This window comes from Odontesthes bonariensis, chromosome 20 (genome assembly GCF_027942865.1).
Source record: "Odontesthes bonariensis isolate fOdoBon6 chromosome 20, fOdoBon6.hap1, whole genome shotgun sequence".
Lineage (NCBI taxonomy): Eukaryota > Metazoa > Chordata > Actinopteri > Atheriniformes > Atherinopsidae > Odontesthes > Odontesthes bonariensis.
In genome coordinates this window covers 3,343,714-3,365,750 of record NC_134525.1, presented here as the reverse complement: position 1 = coordinate 3,365,750, position 22,037 = coordinate 3,343,714, and the positions used below count along the sequence as shown (strand labels likewise).

The 22,037-nt window shown below is 43.2% G+C and overlaps 1 protein-coding gene across 2 annotated transcripts in view; it reads left to right on the top strand.

The window, feature by feature from the left end:
- Window positions 1-22,037, top strand: part of fam49bb (family with sequence similarity 49 member Bb) — a 56,425-nt gene that overhangs the window by 12,225 nt on the left and 22,163 nt on the right. For both annotated transcript variants that reach the window (XM_075452010.1, XM_075452011.1), the window contains exons 2-4: window positions 3,052-3,143; window positions 18,987-19,069; window positions 21,370-21,491. In XM_075452010.1, coding sequence (XP_075308125.1) covers window positions 18,997-19,069; window positions 21,370-21,491 — 195 coding nt within the window. In that variant the 5' untranslated portion in view covers window positions 3,052-3,143; window positions 18,987-18,996. The remainder of the gene's footprint in view (window positions 1-3,051; window positions 3,144-18,986; window positions 19,070-21,369; window positions 21,492-22,037) is intronic.

The following is a 22,037-nucleotide window of genomic DNA, read 5'->3' as shown; positions in this document are numbered from 1 at the left end:
CACTGTTGAATGGATTGTTTTTGTATTTTGTATTTATGCAACATGTAGGAGCTGTTTGTAAAGTTATTTTTTGTTTTTTGGTTCTAGTTGTAAATTTAATTAGCTAATTATGAGTAACTTTATTTGATTAATTTCAGTGCTTTATTTAGATTAGATTTTTTGCTAATATTCTTTGTTAGTTATTGGTTTAGAATATTTTTGGTAATTGGGTCACACTGGGCACCTGGAGTCCCAGCATGCACCTGGGTGGGCCAAAGGTTTTTTTTTACCAGGGAAAAGGATAGAGCAGCAGGTTTTCTTTGTTCTTTTGTTTGTTTTTATTGTTTTGAAATAAATCATTCATCTTCTTTTGCCTGCGTTAAACCACATCCCCCATGATGCATCAGTGGCCTTTTGATTTTGTTTGGTTTAAGTTTAATTAGTTTTTTATGGACAAATGGCCACTACACAACATTTTCTCCAGCTCGTGTTGGATGGAGTTTTTCCCCATCATCCTCATCTGTGCTCTGTGTTTAAAGCTAAAGATGGTCGGCATGGTTACCATTAAACCTGCCGCAGTCGGCATGATGTCAGCTCAGAGCTCTGCTGTGCAGACTGCAGCCTCACGGCTCATCTGGACTTCTTTAATTATGCAACATGGTGTTTATAGGCTGTGGATGTAGGCAGCATAATGTCCCCCGGCGCTTTGCAAACGGCCTTAACTTTGACTTTTGGTCTTTTTTGGAGCCAGAGGTGATACCTGGAGCCTGATTGGAGAGAAACAACAGTGTTTAATTAAGGAATTATTTTGAAAATGAAGCTAATTGTGCCGTAATTGAGCTGATGTGTTACTTGGTGTCTGTTGACAGAAGTTTTTCTTCCCTTAATGGAAGCCTACAGAGGCCGGCACCCATCAGCCATCATCTCTGCTGCACTTTAAGGCACTTAGGTATCGGCTCCACATTTCATAAATCTTTTATATGCAGTCCACATATTAACGCACTGAATGCATGTAAATATGTAGTGTTACTCTATTTTTTTTCTCTGTGCAAAGCGTAGCAGCCGGCATTGAGAAGTTTGCCTTCTTTTAGCTCGCTCTCCTCAGACTAATTGGCTGAAAACATGTGGCGTATCGGTTCAGCACCCTGTTGTCCTCCATAGTTGGGATGCCGCTGGTGGGGATTGTTGAGGTCCGTTCATAAAGAAACAAAAGCAAAATCCCAGATTCTTCATGAGAAAGTGTTCTGAAGCTAGCTTGAGATGCTAACCATGCTGCTCTGCATATTGTGGGCTTAACCTGTGTAACCTCATGTGCTGAGTCAGGAGCCGGCCATGTGTTGTGCTCCCCAGCTGTAGGCATGATGCATAGCTGACTCCCATGATGCCCTGCTGCAGATGCCAGGTCTATTGAACTTATATAAACACTATAAACACTTTAAAACAGGCCTGAAAACCTTTCTTTTTACCCAATGTTTTTAATGATCTCCCTTTTTAAATGCTCTGTCATGTTTTTATTTCTTTTTGCATTTAAAGGACTCACTGCTTTTATTTGTGTATTTTATTTGCATTTTACTGTCCCTGCTTTTGATCTTAATATTTGTCTTTGGTTTCAACAATTTTTATTGATTTTTCACAATGAATTATCGAACACAGACAGCAATAATAATAATGAATAAAAATAAGTAATAAATAAATACATTCAGATATCTTAAGAAATATACATTATATATTTAAAAAGGATAAATAAAATAAATAAATGTGTTATAACTACTAGTAATAATAATGATAAAAAGGGTAAAATAGAATAAAGTAAGATTAATTAAAAGATAAAATAATAAAAAATAAACAAATAAGTAAATAAATAAATAAAATAAAGTACATAATAATAATAATAGTTTGAAGAGGTTTGTATTGGTGTCTTAATCCTCATTTAACGGAGTTTTTAAGCTTTTGTAATATTCTAGAAAGGGGGTCCAAATTCTCTCAAATTTTTGCAAGGAGCCTTTAAGGGTATATCTGATTTTCTCAAGTGTAAGAAAGTGCATTATATCTTTTATCCATTTTGGAAAGGTGGGAAGAGTGGGTTTCTTCCAGGAGAGAAGAATGAGCCGTCTTGCAATCAGGGAAGTAAATGCTTATGACCCCTGCTTCGCCTTTAAGGCCACGGATTTCAGGGGTGCATCCAAATAGAGCACATATGGGGTTTGGGATGATAATTAATATTTGTCTTTTATCCCACTGTAGCACTTTGAGATTTTGTTGTAAATGTAAAGTGCGTTATAGATAAGATTTATTATTATTATTATTATTATTATTATTATTATTATTATCAGATTAGGAGCCGGATTCTCTCCCTGACGCAGGGCTAAGAACGGAGGCCGTCTCCTTTCTTTCTCTCAGGGTCAGAAGGATGTTTCTTCCTTTATTTCAGCATCGAGTCGACCTCTTGCTTCTCGTTGGTTTCCTGCTCCTCTCAGAGTGTCTCATTCTGTCACATTTGCATCCGCGGCCGACTCCCACCCCGCTGTTGTGGTTTTGAAGTTTCAGGTTTTGAAGTCTGATCACATTCATGCATGAGCAACAGCGCTGCCGGTGCTGTGAATTTGTAAGCAGGCTGGAGGAGGGAGCAGGGCCTCGCTCGTAACCGTCCACAGAACTCATACTCTCAATTAGGGCTGCACAACTTGTGAAACGAGGCTGTGGTTCGCAGAGAGTGCGTCGAATCTTAAAACAGCTGAGGGAGTGAACGGGGTTTAAAGGAGGAAGCAGGGAGTCATAGGAAGTGTTGCACAATAGGAAGTGCTGTGCTTTTTGTTCAGTAATATTTCAAACTTCTGCTGTTGGCCCACATGTCTGAGGCAGATAAAGGAAGACAGAAGGTTTCACACTCGTTCTGCTCATGTTTTCCCCTCTTTAGTGACCACGCAGTCCGCTGCCGGCGGCTGTAACCGGCCTGCAGGAAGCGTGCTCGGCCCGTGATCTCCCACATTGTTAAAGTCTCATCTGCACCTTAGATATACACTTTGGTGAGAGTAGAGTTTGATGTTTTCCTATGTTTGACCTGTGCTTCAGAGGCTGACCTCTGCTGGAGGACTGTGACCCGGGGCCACCTGCCAGGCCGGGCTTCCCTGCTCCTGACTGCCAGTCACACAGCTGCACTGCTGGTGAGTCCTCATTGTTTTGTGTTACACCTTATTGGCTAATTAACCCACAGTTACTTGCTTCTGTAACCTAACAAAGAAAGCATCCCCACTTCATGCAGTTTCCATGTGTTTTAGGGGGATAAATCCAGCTCTTTTGAGGCTTAATCCAGCCGTCGGCTTCATTTAAAGACCATTTAAAGGTTCACAAACTGCATGTCTACAGTAATTCCATCAATGCAAAGTTTGGCTGAGAAGCTATTTTTACCACAGCGGCGTTTTTCCCCCTGCTTTAGATTACCGTGTGGTATCTGCTTTTATTTGGTTGCATATCTATTTATATCTATTCAAAGTTAAAGCTCACATGTGTCCTAATTTTAACTGACCGCGAAATATCCAAATACTTTGTCATTGATATTTGTATGTCTGCTTTGGTGCACACTGCTGGCTCTGAATGATGGCGGTTTATTTAGCTTTTTCCACCCTCAGCAGAGACTGGAAGGGAAAGTTGAATATATGCAGTCTCAAACATTTTGCTTTCATTGCAGTATTTGTTTCACGTGTTGCATTCTTGACAATTTGTCATTTGATGTGCAGAATTTAGAGAATGTGACTCCTTTGGATTTGAGTCTGACAGGGAAAATGGCACTTTTTTTTTCCCCTGTTGGACTGTTTCTCTGCCTGCTGTGCAGCTTCGTCTCTGACTCCCAGTCTGGTGGGAGCAGAACACACACACAGATAACTACTCATGTAATAGCCTGTGTTAGTTAAATTACAACCTACGGTACCAGCCGCCATCATCTGACCTTACTGGGGTTTTAAACATGATCGAACCCCCAGTTTTAGAACTCAATTAGCAGCTGGCGTGCTCAGATACAGATGTGTCCTTACGTTAGACTGCCTTTTGTTGCACCCTTGCCTATTATTATTGTTTTAACACGCTGCGCTGTGGGTGTATGCGTAATGCTGGCTCAGGAAATGAAGTGCATTGTGGGCCATAAAAGGGAGTTGAGTAATGTTGGTGCTTGCAGCTTCCTGTTCCCCCTGAAGGCCGGTGTGTTTATGTAACTGCAGGCCACGGGGTCAATGCTAACTGCTAACTGCTAACACCACGGCCTGGCCACATTGTGCCCTTACCTTTTAAAAAAAATTAAGATTTAAAGCTGTTTGACATCTTGAAGATGATCTTTTTACAGGATTTATACTCGAATAATGTCCCCGCTCCTCGTTTTAGAGCCTGATATTTTAGCGTTGTGCACTTTTAGCGCACAATGGCACAACTTTATTTATAAAGCCCTTTAAAACAGCCGTGGCTGAAACAAAGTACATGAATGACAACACGAAATATAAAGGCATAAAACATAAGAACAATGTAAAAACAATAGTAAACAATAACAATACACTGGAAAAAATGCCCCTCCAAAAATAAGTTAAAAAAAAACAACAAATAAAAGACGTTTTTGCTTGAAATAAGCAAAAAAATCTGCCAATGGAACTAGTGAAAATCGGCTTGTCAAGATTTCTTGAAATAAGATGTGATATTTAGGACTTTTGAGTTAAAAGTGATCTTGAAATTAGCTTAAAAACCTCTTCAAATGTCAAAAAAAGCTTGTTTCATATGATATGTGACTCAAAACAATTTGTTTTCAAGGCTTTTTCATTTAACAAGACATTCCAGATGTATTGTCTTCAAACAAGTCCCTATATCTGGCTGAAATGGTACCTGTTTAGGCAGTTGTGTCTGATATTAAGTGTAATGAGATATTTTGACTAGAAATTAGACAAATATACTTGGTAAGACTTTGATGTTTTCCAGTGTAATAAAACAATAACAGAAACAGAGTCTCATGCTGGGTTAAAAGCCGGGGAATAAAAATGGGCTCTGGAGCTCCCGGGTTGTCTTTCTCGTCCTCATCCCGTTAAGCATCCCACCGTTTCTCCCTACTTGCATGCGTGCCAGACCTTGTTGTAGTTTCCTCTGTGTCTCCTTGGAGATTGTTGCCATGACACACAGCTATCACTCGATTGGCTGAGCTCCGGCGCTGGAATGCTGCGCCGTTTTGACAGCTAAGCCTCAGGTGGTGCACGTATGGACCACTAAGTCAGTGTATCCCCATGAGAGACCGCTGATGTGCGTGTGTTTATAGGCTAATACCACGCCGCCATAGTGCCTTCAGTGAGGCTTGAATCCATTCACAGAAAAAAAAAAAAAAAAAAAAGGCCTGAATGAATGACAAGCTGTTTTATTTGGCCGTCAGAAGCCGAGCCCGCGGCGGTGCATGGGAACTGTATATGTGCTGCATTATAGATGGAGACTGGAGCTTGGTTAATGCAGCAGCCTGAGCTCTGTGTGAATACATGCGGGCTGGATTAGCTTTGCTAAGCTCGGGGAGGTGTGGTTACGGTACCCTGAGGTGAAGCTTTTCTTGGCTCTCATAACTGGGCCAGTACCGCCCCCAGCTGGTGAAGCCTGGTACTGCCACATCTGAGGAGCTGGTCGGCCGTGCTGAGGAAATCCAGTTTTTTTTTTTTTTTTTTGTCGGGGTTATCAGCTCTGAATCAAACATTTATTAGTAAAAAGATTGAATTATTCTTAAAGAATTCTGAAATAGTCTAAACTCCTGCCTCCGGTCGTGACTCAGCAGATGGAAGATGCTCTCAGCTCGCAGCCCCACCCTCTGAATCTGTAATCTGAGATGATACATCTGAGTGGACGGAGTACATTGAGTGGCTTGTTATGTCAGCTAAAAGCTCCCGGCTTCTCTTCGGTTATCTATTATTCACGCCGCCGCTGGGTTTGACGCCGTGTAACTTCCTGTCCTGGCTTGTGTGAGGAGCTCTCAGACTGCCAGCCGTTCCCGAACATGTCGGGGAAACTGAAAGTTTCGGGCTCATCATTGAAGCGTGGAAGTCGTTTTTAATCCGGCGTGCTTCTATACGAGCGCCTAATCCTGAACTGCCTGCAGGTGAACACTGGATGATGCTCTCTGATGGGGCATTGGTGCTTCTCCTCCCTTTTTAAAATTCAATTCATCTTTATTTATATAGCGCCAAATACAACAAATGTCATCTCAAGGCACTTAGATAGTAAAGTCCAATTCAAGCCAATTGGAATTCAATTCATTGTAATCATAATTATTCATAAAATAATTCAATTCATTCAAAAATCGCACGCTGCTTTTGTTAGAAATATGAATTTTTTGAAGCAGTTTAGAGTTTTGTGGCAGTTTGTTGTGCTTTACTTGTTAAACTATCCATCAAGGTTTGGGAGTGGTCTTCCACGCCGTCTTTGCCTTGAGTGCACGGCCGTGTTCGTCCTCCAGGTGGCACTCATCTCCTACAGAATAAAAACGGAGGCACTCCTCACCATCTCTCCAAAAACCTCATCTGTGCCCCACCCAAAAAACCCTGTCACTGAGCAGGAAAGTCAAAAATTAAGGTGGTGTTCCAATAGGTTTCTTCAATTTAAATCCGGCTTAATTTGTCCTAACGGCCCCAAAAAGCCTCACTCCCCGTCACGCTCACATGTTCTGATGGGAACGAGGGAGATCTAAAGGGCGCTCTGATGTTGGTAAGTCACATTCAGTCAGAAGGTCAGTCAAGTAATGATGGCTGAGGGCTGTTTCTGCAGGAGAATGGGAGATCTGTGTGAATGGATTCGAGGGGCAACTGCCCCAAGGGGGGCTTCTGCTCAGACCAACGACCGTGAGTCAACGCGCCCTCCTTAATGATTTACTAATTCTACCCGGGAAGGAGTTGGAGGACTTTCAAGGGCAGGGCGGGGAGGGACCTGCTCAGGAGCCGATGTTCGAGCAAAACTGGTAAATCTGCAGGAAAGTTCATGCAGATCCCGCATGGTGCTCGTTGCAGCTCGTCCGCTGCGTTTGATGAATGAAATAAGACGGACGAAATGGACTCGAGTGAAAGCGCAGCGTAAAGCGACCTTGACTCAAAGGCTGTGTTCGAAACCGCATACTTCTCCTACTACTCGTACTAACGTTTTGAGTTAGTATGCGAGTTTGAGTAAGCAGAAGTTCCCGGATGCATACTAGATTCTCCGAAATGTTGGGTATGCATCATGAGGTTACTACTCATACTCAAACTACCCAAGATGCAACGTAACGTGACGTCGCCGATCGTCATTTCCTGTCAAAACGGCAGTTTCAAGCTAGCTACAACGAGGGTAGGTTCACTTCCTGTTTTCAAAACAGAAGCACCAATTGTATCGTAATGGCTTTCCCTATGATAAAAGGCAACGGGTATTTTATTTAGTGAAAATAACAGGAAGTGCGTTGCTCACTGCGGCTAGCTTTATTAGCACCGAATTCGTGGGAACAAAATTGTAAACAGCCGGTATTTTGTCAGGTTTTCAACACGTTGGGGATCTAAACGACTACTTTCTCACCTGAAAATGTTTCAAATGTTGCTAAAGTTTACAGAGTTTAGAGCTTAAGGGAAATCAGCTTCAGGCCGGCTGATTTCGGCTCGGGCAGGAGCGAAATGCATTGTGGGTAAACGCTCTGCATACTGTCTGATTGATGAGGATGTAGTATGCGGTTTCGAACACAGCCAATGTTTCCTTCTGGTTGTTTTATGGGGGGGAAGCTGTTTTCAAGCCTTTTCTTGGATCATTTAGACTTGAAGAAGCAAAATAACTCCAACTTTTAGCCTCCTAATTAGCCAAAAACTGGCTATCACTTCATATTCTCATGTATGAAATATTTCTTTTACTCCATCCAGGCCCACGTCATGCTCTAAGGAGTCTCCTTTGCTGCCTTTTTTATCCGTTAAACCCAATCGATTTGGGATTAAAACATCCGGGCCGTCGGCGTCTGTCTGTGTGTGTTTTGATGGGATCATAAAGTGTTGTATCGGTGCGACGCTAAGAGCCTCTTCACACAGCTCGGTTTCAATGAAGCCAGTGTTTCAGAGGACTTGTGTATGCGCCTGTTGCCATGGTTTCCAACTTTCATCAGGTGCCGTCCAAAAAAAGAGGAGCTTAGCGCTCCCGCTTTCATCCTCCTCTCTGATGTGCCTCCACGGACAAACCTTCAGTTTCATGTGTTCATTGGGTTCATCGGGGCTGCTGTGAAGCTTTTTAGGAGATGTTTTCATTTTGGGGCGGTGGGTATATTTAGCTGTCACCTAAACTGTGGAACGACCTCCCATTTCACATAAGACGAGCCCGTTTTAAAACTCGTCTTAAAACCCATTTTTATTCCCTGGCATGGGCGTCAATTGGGTATGGCAGCTGCCACACCTCGGCTCCAGGGAAAAATGTAAATGTTCGTTTTTCTTTCTTTAAAAAAAAATGAATCTATGGAATTACTCTGTCAATTTGTATTGATTATTCTATTATTTAATACATATAAATGAACTACAAATGAAATTCTGAACAACACAATCAATTGATCTAAGTATCATCTTCCCTTTTGAAATGTGGTATCTCCCAGCCCCCCCCCCCCCCCCCCTCCCTCCCTCCCACGAGATGACGGAGCCTGGAGGTCAAAGCTGATGTTATTAGCGGGATTTGTTGTTTGCTAATTAATGTAAAATATGAAAAGAAAGCAGAAAACTTTAGATTTATTTATCACCAAACAAAGGGCAGGTGATGATGGGTCCAATGTTGCCCCAGCGGCGGAGGAAGGAGGACCAGGAAGTGAAAGCGGGATTCAGGCTGTTAGCCGCTAATGCTAATGCTAATGCTAACAGGGAGACGGAGACGAGTCCATTGTTATGTTAGCGGCTATGTGAGTGAGACTGCATTTGCACACATAAGCTACATAGCAGACTTTTGTGGTGATTATTTGCATGTATATTTATTGATTGATACTGTAGTCATGTGACTATAGTGACCTTGCCTTAGCTTAGCTTTGGCCGAATTGACGCCGCTGTTCCCTGGCTTTTAACCCAGCATGAGACTCTGTTTCTGTTATTGTTTTATTGTTTATTATTGTTTTAACATTGTTTTTTTATTTTCTGCCTTATATTTCGTGTTGTTATTCATGTACAGCACTTTGTTTCAGCCACGGCTGTTTTAAAGGGCTTTATAAATAAAGTTGAGTTGAGTTATACATGTGTCGCTGCAGGAGTGACGGGCCTAACCATCACTTTGTCGGTCAGAGCTGGTAAAAGAAGAACATATTTAGTGAATAAAGGTCCTCACCTCTCCTGAATGTTTAATACCGGTACACCCGGATCGAAACTCGTTAGATCCCGTCGAACTGAAAACTCGTCTTAAAAACCATTTTTATTCCCTGGCTTTAAACCCAGCATGAGACTCTGTTTCTGTTATTGTTTTATTGTTTTAATACACTGGAAAAAATCAAAGTCTTACCAAGTATATTTGTCTCATTTCTAGTCAAAATATCTCATTACACTTAATATCAGACACAACTGCCTAACAAGCACCATTTCAGCCAGATATAGGGACTTGTTTTAATACAATACATCTTGAATATCTTGTTAAATGAGACGAGACGGCCGGTACCGGATCACCTCAGACAATCGCCGTTGGTTGTAATGATTCAGGCTTTCCTCTGGGTTTGTTTTGATTTGCCTGAATCTGGGTGAGGGGGGTATTAGTTGATGTTTACAAGGGTGTGAGAGCAGGGAGGCGTGGCCACGAGGAAATCCAGTTCACTTCACCCCCATAAACAAACAAACAAGCGGTGGCCTCCCCCCCTCTTTTTGCATTTTTGGTCAGCTGGGGTGGAACTGACAGGGGGAGGGTGGGGGAGGATGCTGGGGGGAGGATAGCAGCCCCATTTGGGAAGTGCTCCCCCATTTTCTGCCTGTCGAATCAGGACAGTGTCGGTGAGCTCCGGCGGGTCCGGCTCTGGCTGAGTGGGCTAATACGATGTGGCGTGTCACCCGGGGAATCTAGGTCAAATTTAAAGCTGGCGAGCTCTCCCCGCCTCTGCCGCAGTGTGACGCCCCCAACCCCCCCCCACCCCCTCCAGACGCCATACCATAATATTCACCACACATCCTTACCTGCGCCACTCTCAATCTAAATATTTAATTCAGGCAAAAGCGAGCGACACGATTCCCCTCTCAGCCCCACATGATGGCAGACATTAACTCGCACACAGACGGCTGCCTCGGCCCATCCCCCCCCCCCCACACAGGCTCTCAGCCCGTCCACGGCGGAGCGCACGTGACGGGAGGGCGTTGTTTTTCCTCGGTAGTAAGGCGGCGGGGGCACGTGGATCCTCACGCTGCAGCTGAGTAGTGGAATGTCAGCACTATCTGCCGCAGTGCTCGGTTTCAGCCGCGTCCTGAAGGCGAAGGACGGAGCCGGGAGACGCTGCGAGCCGGTGCCATGCAGAGGTCAGGCTGCTGCATGGGCGTGGTGCTGCCGGGGTGTCCTCGCAGCCTCCTTTAAATCACGTCTTTTATTATTTTTTTATTTTTTTAAATCTTTTTATTGAGAAAAAGAAACAAGAGTAGTGACAATGACTCATCGGAAAGGTCACATAAGATTTATCTTTTTCTTTTTACTGTTTTTAAACACACAGAACACCCTCCCACCCCCCAACTGGACCAAAATAATAATAATAATAAGAAGAAGGTTTTAGTAACAGGTAACTATAAATAGATACACCTGAATAAAATTAAAACACAAATAGATGAATAGGATTTCAATGAGGGATAGCATGACTACAGGTCTCAAGCCTAGATAATTACTTGCTTTTTTAAAAAAAAATTTAATCTTTTTATTGAGAAAAAGAAACAAGAGTCGTGACAATAACTTATCTGTAAGGTCACATAAGATTTATCTTTTTCTTTTTACTTTTTTTAAACACACAGAACACCCACCCACCCCCCGACTGGACCATAATAATAATAATAATAATGATAATAATAATAATAATAATAATAATAAGGTTTTAGTAACGGGTAACTATGAATAAAATTAAAACACAAATAGATGAATAGGATTTTAATGAGGGACAGCATGACTACAGGGCTCTGCATGAAGTGTGCTACAGTGCGGGTTCAAGCCTAAATCCCGCCTTTTAAAGGTTTATCCGTATATTTTGACGGTGACAACACGCATCTTCACATTAGTCTGCTCTGCAGATGATTACTTGCTTTTTTTTAACGGTGCATCGTAGTTTCTTTTTCATTTTGAAAGTGATCATAAAGCGTGTAAATCTGCTGAGCTGCACAGAAAAATCAAACGTCTTCAGATCACTAAGTGCTCGCTGCTGGAATTAAATATTCCTCCAGCGTCTGCAGTTGACTCGACTCCCCTTTAATCCGCCGGTTTTGGCACATTACCTCATCTTTATTAATGCATTCATGTGCCTTCAATCCCTACTACTACTGTACTCGCTCCTCGCCCGGTGCCTGCTCCTGATTGGCTGCTGCGGTGTTTTTCAATGGCTCCAAATTTTTTTGGACTCCATGGATACAGCGAGCTGTTGGGTAGATCGGCTCGGCCAATGGGAGGGCTGCGCGGGCTCCGGCTTGTCAGATTCTGCCCCCGGCCTCAGGAGCAGCCCTCCCTGCCTCACTATGAGCACGCAATGGCTCGGTGGGGGGGTTCAAAACAACAACAAGGGTGTCGCTGGGCTCGCTGTGGCGCCCGGGACATGCCAGCACTGCTGCAGCTTCTGAGGGTTCCTCCGTCTCTCTCTGCCCTTCATTCACCATCCTGTCACTAAGCAACCGGTTACACCGAGTTTGGCTTCGTTATCGCACGTTTCCCTTTGAAGTGGAGAAGTTTGGTTAAGCTGCAAAGTCGGCTTGCACTGGAAAAAATGCCCCTCCAAAAATAAGTTTAAAAAAACCAACAAATACAAGACGTTTTTGCTTGAAATAAGATGTGATATTTAGGACTTTTGAGATAAAAGTGATCTTGAAATTAGCTTAAAAAGCTTGTTTCATATGATGTGACTCAAAACAATTTGTTTTCAAGACTTTTTCATTTAACAAGATATTCCAGATGTATTGTATTAAAACAAGTCCCTATATCTGGCTGAAATGGTGCTTGTTAGGCAGTTGTGTCTTATATTAAGTGTAATGAGATATTTTGACTAGAAATTAGACAAATATACTTGGTAAATATACTTAGATTTTCCAGTGTGTTAGCTGTTCTCAGGGTGAGTTACGAGCGGAAGCTGCGAAATGGAGCGATTTAACTGGAAAAAATCAAAGTCTTACCAAGTATATTTGTCTCATTTCTAGTGAAAATATCTCATTACACTTAATATAAGACACAACTGCCTAACAAGTACCATTTCAGCCAGATATAGGGACTTGTTTGAAGACAATACATCTGGAATATCTTGTTAAATGAAAAAGTCTTGAAAACAAATTGTTTTGAGTCACATATCATATGAAACAAGCTTTTTTGACATTTGAAGAGGTTTTTAAGCTAATTTCAAGATCACTTTTATCTCAAAAGTCCTAAATATCACATCTTATTTCAAGAAATCTTGACAAGCCGATTTTCACTAGTTCCATTGGCAGATTTTGTTGCTTATTTCAAGCAAAAACGTCTTGTATTTGTTGTTTTTTTAACTTATTTTTGGAGGGGCATTTTTTCCAGTGCAAATCCCCCGTCCTTAAAATGACCTCGTTTCAGACGGCATAAGGGAGCGGCGCCGGGCCCTGCGAGGCTGTCGGTGCCCTCGTCACAGCGCTGCGAGCTCAGGCTGCTCTGCCAGCCAACTCCAGTCAGCGAGCGGCTGAGAGGTGGCAGCAGAGGACCGGAGGAGGACCAGAGGAGGACCGGAGGAGGCTTGGCGGTGGCGGGCAGCGCCCACATCATCCAGCAGGGCACGCTCAGTGACGGCGCCCGGCCCCTCTGAGGCTGCATCAGGTGCTTCCTGGCAGCCAGTGAGGCGCCGGTGTTGGCACAGTCAGGCATTCGGGTCACATTAGGGAATGGTAATAAGACGAGGCTGGACAAGGCAGGTGGGTGTCTGCAGGTGGTCTCTGGGTTTTTACTGCTGACAGAATTTAAATCTGAAACATTTACATGCACACTTAAGACAGGCCTCCGACTAACAGTTAACAAATAATTCTGTAAAATAGATGGATGGATGGATAGATGGATGGATGGATGGATGGATAGATAGATGGATGGATAGATAGATAGATAGATGGATGGATAGATAGATAGATAGATGGATGGATAGATAGATGGATAGATAGATGGATAGATGGATGGATAGATAGATAGATGGATGGATAGATAGATGGATGGATAGATAGATGGATGGATAGATAAATAGATAGATGGATGGATAGATAGATGGATGGATAGATGGATGGATAGATAGATGGATGGATAGATAGATGGATGGATGAATGGATGAATAGATAGATGGATGGATAGATGGATAGATGGATGGATAGATGGATGGATAGATGGATGGATAGATGGATGGATGGATGGATAGATAGATGGATGGATAGATGGATAGATAGATGGATGGATGGATGGATGGATAGATGGATGGATGGATAGATAGATAGATGGATGGATAGATGGATGGATGGATAGATAGATGGATGGATAGATAGATGGATAGATAGATGGATGGATAGATGGATGGATGGATGGATGGATGGATGGATAGATAGATGGATGGATAGATAGATAGATAGATAGATGGATGGATAAGATGGATAAAAATGTAAAAAAAAACGTAAAAAAACACTTTAAAAAAAGGTTAAAAATGTAAAACAGTTTGAAAACGTAAAGTGAAATTCAGAAGTGCCATCACTGAGAGCTGCTGTACAGCCTGATGACCAGAGGAACAAAAGTCTGTTGGTGGAGCAGGATTGAGACGGCAGTCTGGCGCCATCATCGTGGATGTGTTACTGCATGAAGTGCAAAAACATCTTTAAAATTGTCTAATCATCACAAATATTATTCTATAAAGATGAAAATAAGATTCAGGAAGCCGTACGGCCCCTTTCCTGTGAGCCTCTCGTGCATTTTAAAGCCTCTGCTGCTGACTGGGCTTTACTGTCTCCCAGCATTACCTGCGCTGGCATGATTCACCGTGTCACCACCGGCCCTCTCTCAGCCACTTCAGCCCCCCCCCTGTCACTCATCCCAGGTGAGCGCCGCCGTCCTCGTGCCCTCCCGTCCATCTCCACCCCGTCCCCGGAGGTTAAATCCGTCCCCGCCGGATGAGCCTGAAGCCGCCTCTTCGTACAAACTGCAGATCTCTGACTTGTGGTGCATCTGTTGGCCTCGGAGAACGATCTGCTCTGTGCTCTCCAGGAGCCGCAGGATTGACAGCAGAGCTCTGATGGTTGAACCTCACGGTTGATAATCCAATTCTTCTTTGGGTCGGGATTAGATCTTCTCCCTCTCAAACTTATTTAGCGGTTCATGAATTATGAAGATGATATTGATTGGCTGAAGGCTGCTAACGAAGCAGAAAGCTCAGTGCGGGGTGAAGCTGTGATACTCTAAAGATAAATCTGTTCCTGAATATAAAACACTGAGATGAAAGCAGTGAAAAGAACTTCACATTTTAGATATTCTGCTTAATTTCGGCTTGTCGCTCCGGTTTTATTTCCCCGTCAGACGTTCTTTTGCCAACTCTGTCAATCTCATCTGTCTCAGCCAGATGTTCAGTTCTGGGCATGGGTGGAGCAGTGATTTTAAATGTGGGGGTGTTACAGGGGGGGCACATGAGCGCCACATCAAGCCCAGAAACACGACGCCGAAGTTGGCATCCGATTCGTGAATTAAATGTATGGGCATAAAGGGCCATTTCACTGCATTTTTGCATTTTGAGCGCCCTAAACTAGGTCCTGTATGGAAGCTACAATAGTTAGACTGCTCAAATCTGGATGGAATTATTCTAAAGAGGCTGTAGATTCATTAAAACCTTGTTTGTAATCTGTGAAACCTTTTTCTGATTTGTGAAAATGCAGAACAGGTCCATTTTACTGCTTTTTTTTTTGTATTCTCATCGCCCTAAACTGGGTCCAGTATGGAAACTACAATAGTTACACTGCTAAAATCTGGATGGAATTATTCTAAAGAGGGTACAGAGTCTTTAAAACACATTGAATGGTGGTGCACTACGAGGGTGGGCAAACCGTTAATATAATACATCCATGGGGCAAACGGGTTTCCCTTTGGAAAATGTGGGGGGGATGAAATCATCTTGCTGTAAAAGTGGGGGTGTTGAAACACCCCCATCCCCCACGGGAAGATGATACTTAGATCAATTGATTGTGTTGTTCGGAATTTCATTTGTAGTTCATTTATATGTATTAAATAATAGAATAATCAATACAAATTGACAGAGTAATTCCATAGATTCATTTAAAAAAAAAAAAAACAGCTAAAAAAAACCCCGAACATTTACATTTTCCCCTGGAGCCAAGGTGTGGCAGCTGCCATACCCAATTGACGCCCATGGCTACATCCTCAAACACGACAGCCTTCATGCTATGCTGACGTGTGAGCACCTGAACACCTGGTGGATGGCCGCCATTTTTAAGTTATTTCCACAGCGGTGGGACACACGGTGTGCCCGTCGTCACCGTTTAATTCAGCCACGAGCCCGAGAAAAGTTTGGAATCGTTTCCAAGCCAATGAACGAGGACACGATGTGGGTTGCTGTGTTTTCATTCACGTGTTATTGTTGTTATTCGGATGATACATATCCATCCTGCTCCATCCCTTCAGGCGATTCAATCTGGCGTCTTTCTCTGACGCTCAGGCGACGCCGGGAACCACCGACCCCACCGTGCGTTTTTAGGCGGGTTTTGCCATCATGATTCGAAATGTAAAAACGTAACTGACGCTTTTTACGACACAGTAAAGGTTCCAGGCGGGCCGAGCAGAAACGATAGTGACGTGAAAAGGCAGAACGCCGGCTGGTCAGAAAGCATCATCACCTGTGGGCGTGGCTAACTGCAGCAGCGCACACGCTAACATGCTTTCTACGATTTGTAGCATCAGTCACGGACATCTCGTTGAGCAGCTCTCCGTCTCCCTGTAAAGATGCTCAAACCCGTCTGAGCTAAACTCTGTGCGCCCTACGGGTACATTGCTTTGGATAAAAGCGTTTGCTGAATCAGAGTAACGTCACACACCCACAGGAAAGTCTCATCACAGCGTCACACAGACTGTGACAAACAGCTGATCCCGCCCACATTTGGGGATTATTTTCTGTAAAGAAGCATAAAAGCTCCGTGCTGAGCTGAATCCTGCTGCAGGAAACCGTTTAAAGAGGTGCAAACTTAGAGAGACGGGACGTATAACTGAGCATTTCAAACAGGGTGATGATGCTGCAGCACTCAGTGGGGTCACATGGCTCTGAAAGGATCGGATTATTGGCTAAATTACAATAAGAATGAGCTGAGCGAGGGTAATTCTCCTTGGATATATGGCGGTGAATGAATGGGATCAGAGGCACAAAGCGTGTCATACCCCGGTATGATAGGTGGTGCTGTACCCATTCCAGCTGTTGCTAATAGAGCCACTTCCTGTTGACCTCTTCACCACCAACAACAACAACAAACTCAGGCATTGGAGAAAGATGGAGAACGCAGAGCCAGATGAAGCTACGTCCCTCTACATTTGGTCTGTGATGAGCTGCTTGTTGCACAAACTCGATGCCCAACGGAGCATTCTCCATCGCGTTGTTTGTTTCTTTCTGACGGCGACAACAACAGGAATATCGTCTCCTTTGACTTCCGGGTCACGACCCCGGGAAAACATCTGGAGCATGCGCAGAACGCAAAGTCTGATTCACCACGTGCTTCAGCGTCTACAAGCAGGTTTAGAGTGACTTTCAACCCAGTTATCTCGGGTCTTAATCCGATCCGATCCAATTCTTAGTCAGATTAAGGTGTCTACATGCACTTAATAACTCAGTCTGACTGTAATTTAGCCAATAATCCGATCCTTTCTGTGCCATATAACCCCACCTCCTGCCTGTAGCCTCCATCTTGTAACACCAGGAACATGTGACCTCCTTAAATGATGAATTGCTGATGAAAGTCAGAACTCTTGATTTAATTGTGACATCATTCAAAGGTGAAAAACGCACCAACATGCTTCTTTTTCTGAGAAATATCAGTTTATTTTGGTTAAAAAACAGGATTTCTTTGATATGATGAAATGCAGCACACTGAATCATCTGTACTGGGCTGCTGCTGCCTTATTAAACACGAGGTTACTAAGATAAGTTGAATATTGATGCCATGTTTCTGCTCCAGGACACTTTATTGCACCACCTGAAGTCGCTGTGACTCGGCAGAGATGAACAAGTGACAACAGTATCTTTATTGAATTTTCTTTGTAAAAGAAGACATACAAGAACAAAAAGCAACGGACAAGAGTGTTAAATAATGCACAAGTGTACCAACTTCACATTTTCATGCAGTACACACTGGGTCCATGCAACAGACTGAAACACAAACATGGCGGTCAGAGAGCCTCCTCTATGAAGGCACATAGTCCAGGGGGGCAGGGGAAGAAGGAACTGAGTCATGCAGAAGTTGCTCTACCGTTCCAGGCCCGTCCATCAGATGTGACGAGTCATTGTCCTTCATTTAATTAATGAAGCGACCCCAAACATTATGAAATCCCTCCTGTGTGTCTTTGAGAGTGTAAGGGCTGTGTTCGAAACCGCATACTACATACTGCATAATCATCGATCAGACAGTATGCAGAGCGTTTACCCACAATGCATTTCGCTCCTGCCCGAACCAAAATCAGCCGGCCTGAAGCTGATTTCGCTTAAGCTCTAAACTCTGTAAACTTTAGCAACATTTGAAACATTTTCAGGTGAGAAAGTAGTCGTTTAGATCCCCAACGTGTTGAAAACCTGACAAAATACCAGCTGTTTACATTTTTGTTCCCACGAATTCGGCGCTACTAAAGCTAGCCGCAGTGAGCAACGCACTTCCGGTTATTTTCACAAAATAAAATACCCGTTGCCTTTTATCGTAGGGAAAGCCATTACCATACAATTGGTGCTTTTGTTTTGAAAACAGGAAGTGAACCTACCCTCGTTGTAGCTAGCTTGAAACTGCCGTTTTGACAGAAAATGACGATCGGCGACGTCACGTTACGTTGCATCTTGGGTAGTTTGAGTATGAGTAGTAACCTCATGATGCATACCCAACATTTCGGAGAATCTAGTATGCATCCGGGAACTTCTCGCTTACTCAAACTGGCATACTAACTCAAAAAGTTAGTAGGAGTAGTAGGAGTAGTATGCGGTTTCGAACACAGCCCAAGAGATTTTTTTCCAGAGGTAAACACAAGAAGTTAGTTCCCTAAACCACACAGCGATAGCGGGTTTACCAAAGTCTTTCCATGATAAGAGCTATTGTCCTTTTTGCTTGTAGAGAACACATATTTATAAACATTTTAATCCTATGACCCTCTGGGTAAAGACCCGGCAGAAAGAGCCGAGGTTCCAGGTCCAGAATAATTGAGAGAATCTGTTGTAGAACAAGTGACTTTTAAAGCGGGTCTGAGTCTAAATGTCTAACTTTCCCCTGCGGTTCTCTCTCTGAGAGCTGATTTAAACGTGTTACTGTGGAGCAAACGGCTCCTTGCTTCACTTTAGAGGAGGGATCCCTGTGGAGGACGGGGGACTTTGCATATAACGGGCCCCTAAAGAGGCTCACCAAAGCAGAAAACCCGAACTGGTGTTCTTATTTTTGGGACGGTTTGCTCTGACATCTGGTTGGTAAGAGGTTGAGTGCAGGAAACTCAACCCAGAGGGGTCCGAGGGGAACATCTGGGGCGCCGCTGCGAGCATCAGAGCAGTGAGGCGGCGCGGGAGCGAGGTGCCGTGGATCCAGCAGAGCATCTGCAGCATTCTTCCTCAGTCACTGATTTCTCTCTCTTGTTCTCAACAGGTATCATAACATGGGGAACCTACTGAAAGTTTTGACATGCACAGATCTAGAACAGGAGCCCAATTTTTTCCTCGACTTTGAAAGTAAGTTTCTTTGCACGTAATTGCTCCCAATTGTCAGCTTCACAATTCATCTCCACACTGGTTTCTCTGAGCAGCAGCAAAAAAAAACTTTTCCATCAACCTGCCTTTTCCACAGTCGAATGTGTGCAGAATAACAATCAGAGCAGAGTTGCAGCGCAGCCGAAGCTCAGCTGCTGCGTAGCCTCAGGCCGCTCAACACAGCTTGAACCCGCGCCGCACTCTTCTCAGTCTTGGCAAACCCAGAGACTCACTGATACCTTGAGAGAAAACAGTTTCTTGTGTGGCTCAGGCTGTTTTAGGGGATTTTTATATATTAAAAGAACATCACATTTCTACATGTGTTCAGGAAGCCTCTCAAATGGGCTTTTTCCAAATAAAAAGTACCAAAAATGACTTCATATACAGATAAAAAAGCCTATGTATTTAATATTTTTGCCTAAATAAATATTCTGGAATATAAAAAAAATAAAAGATTAATTGGCTTATTTTGCCCTATTCCCCGTCTTTCAGGTGCCAAAGCTTTCATTTACACCAAAGATACTCATTGCGCGGCTCCTCAAGCTTTAATTGGCGGCTCACACATAGTAGCTTATAACAATATGTTAACAATAACAATACATTTTTTCAAATAAAACACAAATAAAACATAAAACAGTATTTTTATTAAGGTTGCGTTTTTGTGGTATTAAGTATTTTTATTAAGTATTAATTAAGGCTTAATGGTGTTTCCTAAAGGGGGCACAATGTTAAACCTGGCAACGCAGCCCGCTTAAACCACAGAGCACGCTAGCTCCTTTAGCCAGCGCGAGATGCAGGCACAATGGATCGGTTTTTAAATAAAAAAGGGCAAAAACCAGCACAAAAACCATGCTCATCCTGAATGTCTCACTATGATTACAACAACAAACTACAAATACAACATGAAGAAAGTCGAGGACATGCACGCCAGCTTCCGCTCATCCAAATATTAAAGGGATAGTTCGCCTCTTTTGACATGAAACTGTGTAACATCCCATATCAGCAACATCATTTATGAACATGTTCTTCCCCCCTGCTGCGTCCTGTGAGCAGAGTTCCAGCCTCGTTTTGGTGTTGATGAAGGTAGTCCGGCTAGTTGGCTGGGGTTTAAAAAATAAAGCGTTTTGCTTCTCAAAACAATATGCGTTCAACAGAGTAATACATTTGCATCACAAAATGGTTCTCCAGGAAAAAGTCAGACCTCACAATCTCTTGGCCCTATTTTCTCTCCCTTCGTATCACTGCCTGCTGCCGCCTGCCGCACCTGTTACAGTGTTTGCTGCTCGGTCTGCACAGCAGGCAGTGATATGAAGGGAGAGAAAATAGCGCCAAGCGATTGTGAGGTCTGACTTTTTCCTGGAGAGCGATTTTGTGATGCAAATGTATTACTCTGTTGAACGCATATTGTTTTGAGAAGCAAAACGCTTTATTTTTTAAACCCCAGCCCACTAGCCGGACTACCTTCATCAACACCAAAACGAGGCTGGAACTCTGCTCACAGGACGCACACTGGAAAAAATGCCCCTCCAAAAATAAGTAAAAAAACAACAAATAAAAGATGTTTTTGCTTGAAATAAGCAAAAAAATCTGCCAATGGAACTAGTGGAAATCGGCTTGTCAAGATTTCTTGAAATAAGATGTGATATTTAGGACTTTTGAGATAAAAGTGATCTTGAAATTAGCTTAAAAACCTCTTCAAATGAAAAAAAAAAAAGCTTCATGTGAAATGACTCGAAACAATTTGTTTTCAAGACTTTTTCATTTAACAAGATATTCAAGATGTATTGTCTTCAAACAAGTCCCTATATCTGGCTGAAATAGAGCTTGTTAGGCAATTGTGTCTTATATTAAGTGTAATGAGATGCTCAATGAGACAAATATACTTGGTAAGATTTAGATTTTTTGCAGCGGGGGGGTAAGTCGAATTTAATAAATGATATTGCTAATATGGGATGTCATACAGCTTCATGTCAAAAGAGGCGAACTATCCCTTTAAGATAAATGTGGTCTTAATTGAAAATGTATTGGCTGTATTGTTTCTCTTTTTGTGGGATGTTTTATATGTAGAAATGCATATTTGCAAAAGGGGGACTTTAGTATGTTGTGGTAAAAGTGTCTCTTCCCTTGATTTTGCTGCCAATGTGGCTCTTGTGAAAAAAATAGTGAGTATCTCTGACATATGAAACCATTAGTTGGATTTCCTCCAGCTGTATGTAAAATAAATCGGTGTGAATATGGATGGAGGTGCCCGTCCATCACAGCTTCCTGTTGTTCCCCTGCAGATGCGCAGCCCACAGAAGCAGAGCGAGAGGTGTGGGAGCAGGTGGACGTGGTGCTGAAGGATGCCAAGGCCATCCTGGACGAGCTGCAGGCCTACAAGGGAGCAGGGCAGGAGATCAGAGAGGTACGTCCTGCCTCTGATGCAGCAGAACTGCAGCGAACACCAAGGAGGCCGACTTTACGAGCGCCTGAGGCGTGTCAGAGCTCGCCTGTAACTGTGGCAACGTGTATTTATTACCCAATGTTTCCTAACAGCCTCTTCTCCGGTCCACCCTGCAAATAAAAACCTCTCTGCCTCTGTCGGGTGAAACAAATCGATTATTAAATCAGCTCCGACATCTCGCCCGTTTTTTAAAGCTCTGATCTACAAACTGAACAATAAAAGGAGTTTTTACTCTCAGCTGAAGAGATGCCATTCTCCTGATACTTGTCAGTTTTGTCATCGCCATGGTGACACCCCACAGGCCGCACATAGATGGAGAACCTGGTGGAAGTCTAAAAATCTTTGTTTGTTTGTGCTTCTTCCTCTTTTTGGGGGGTTCAGGTCCAGTTCACGCAGACCTTACTGTACCCCAAACCTTTTTAATGTGTCAGATCGGTCCCCATCACACACTAAGCATCACTACACACGGTTAGAGTTGTCTCGGACTCTTTTGAACCCGCTGGTTGT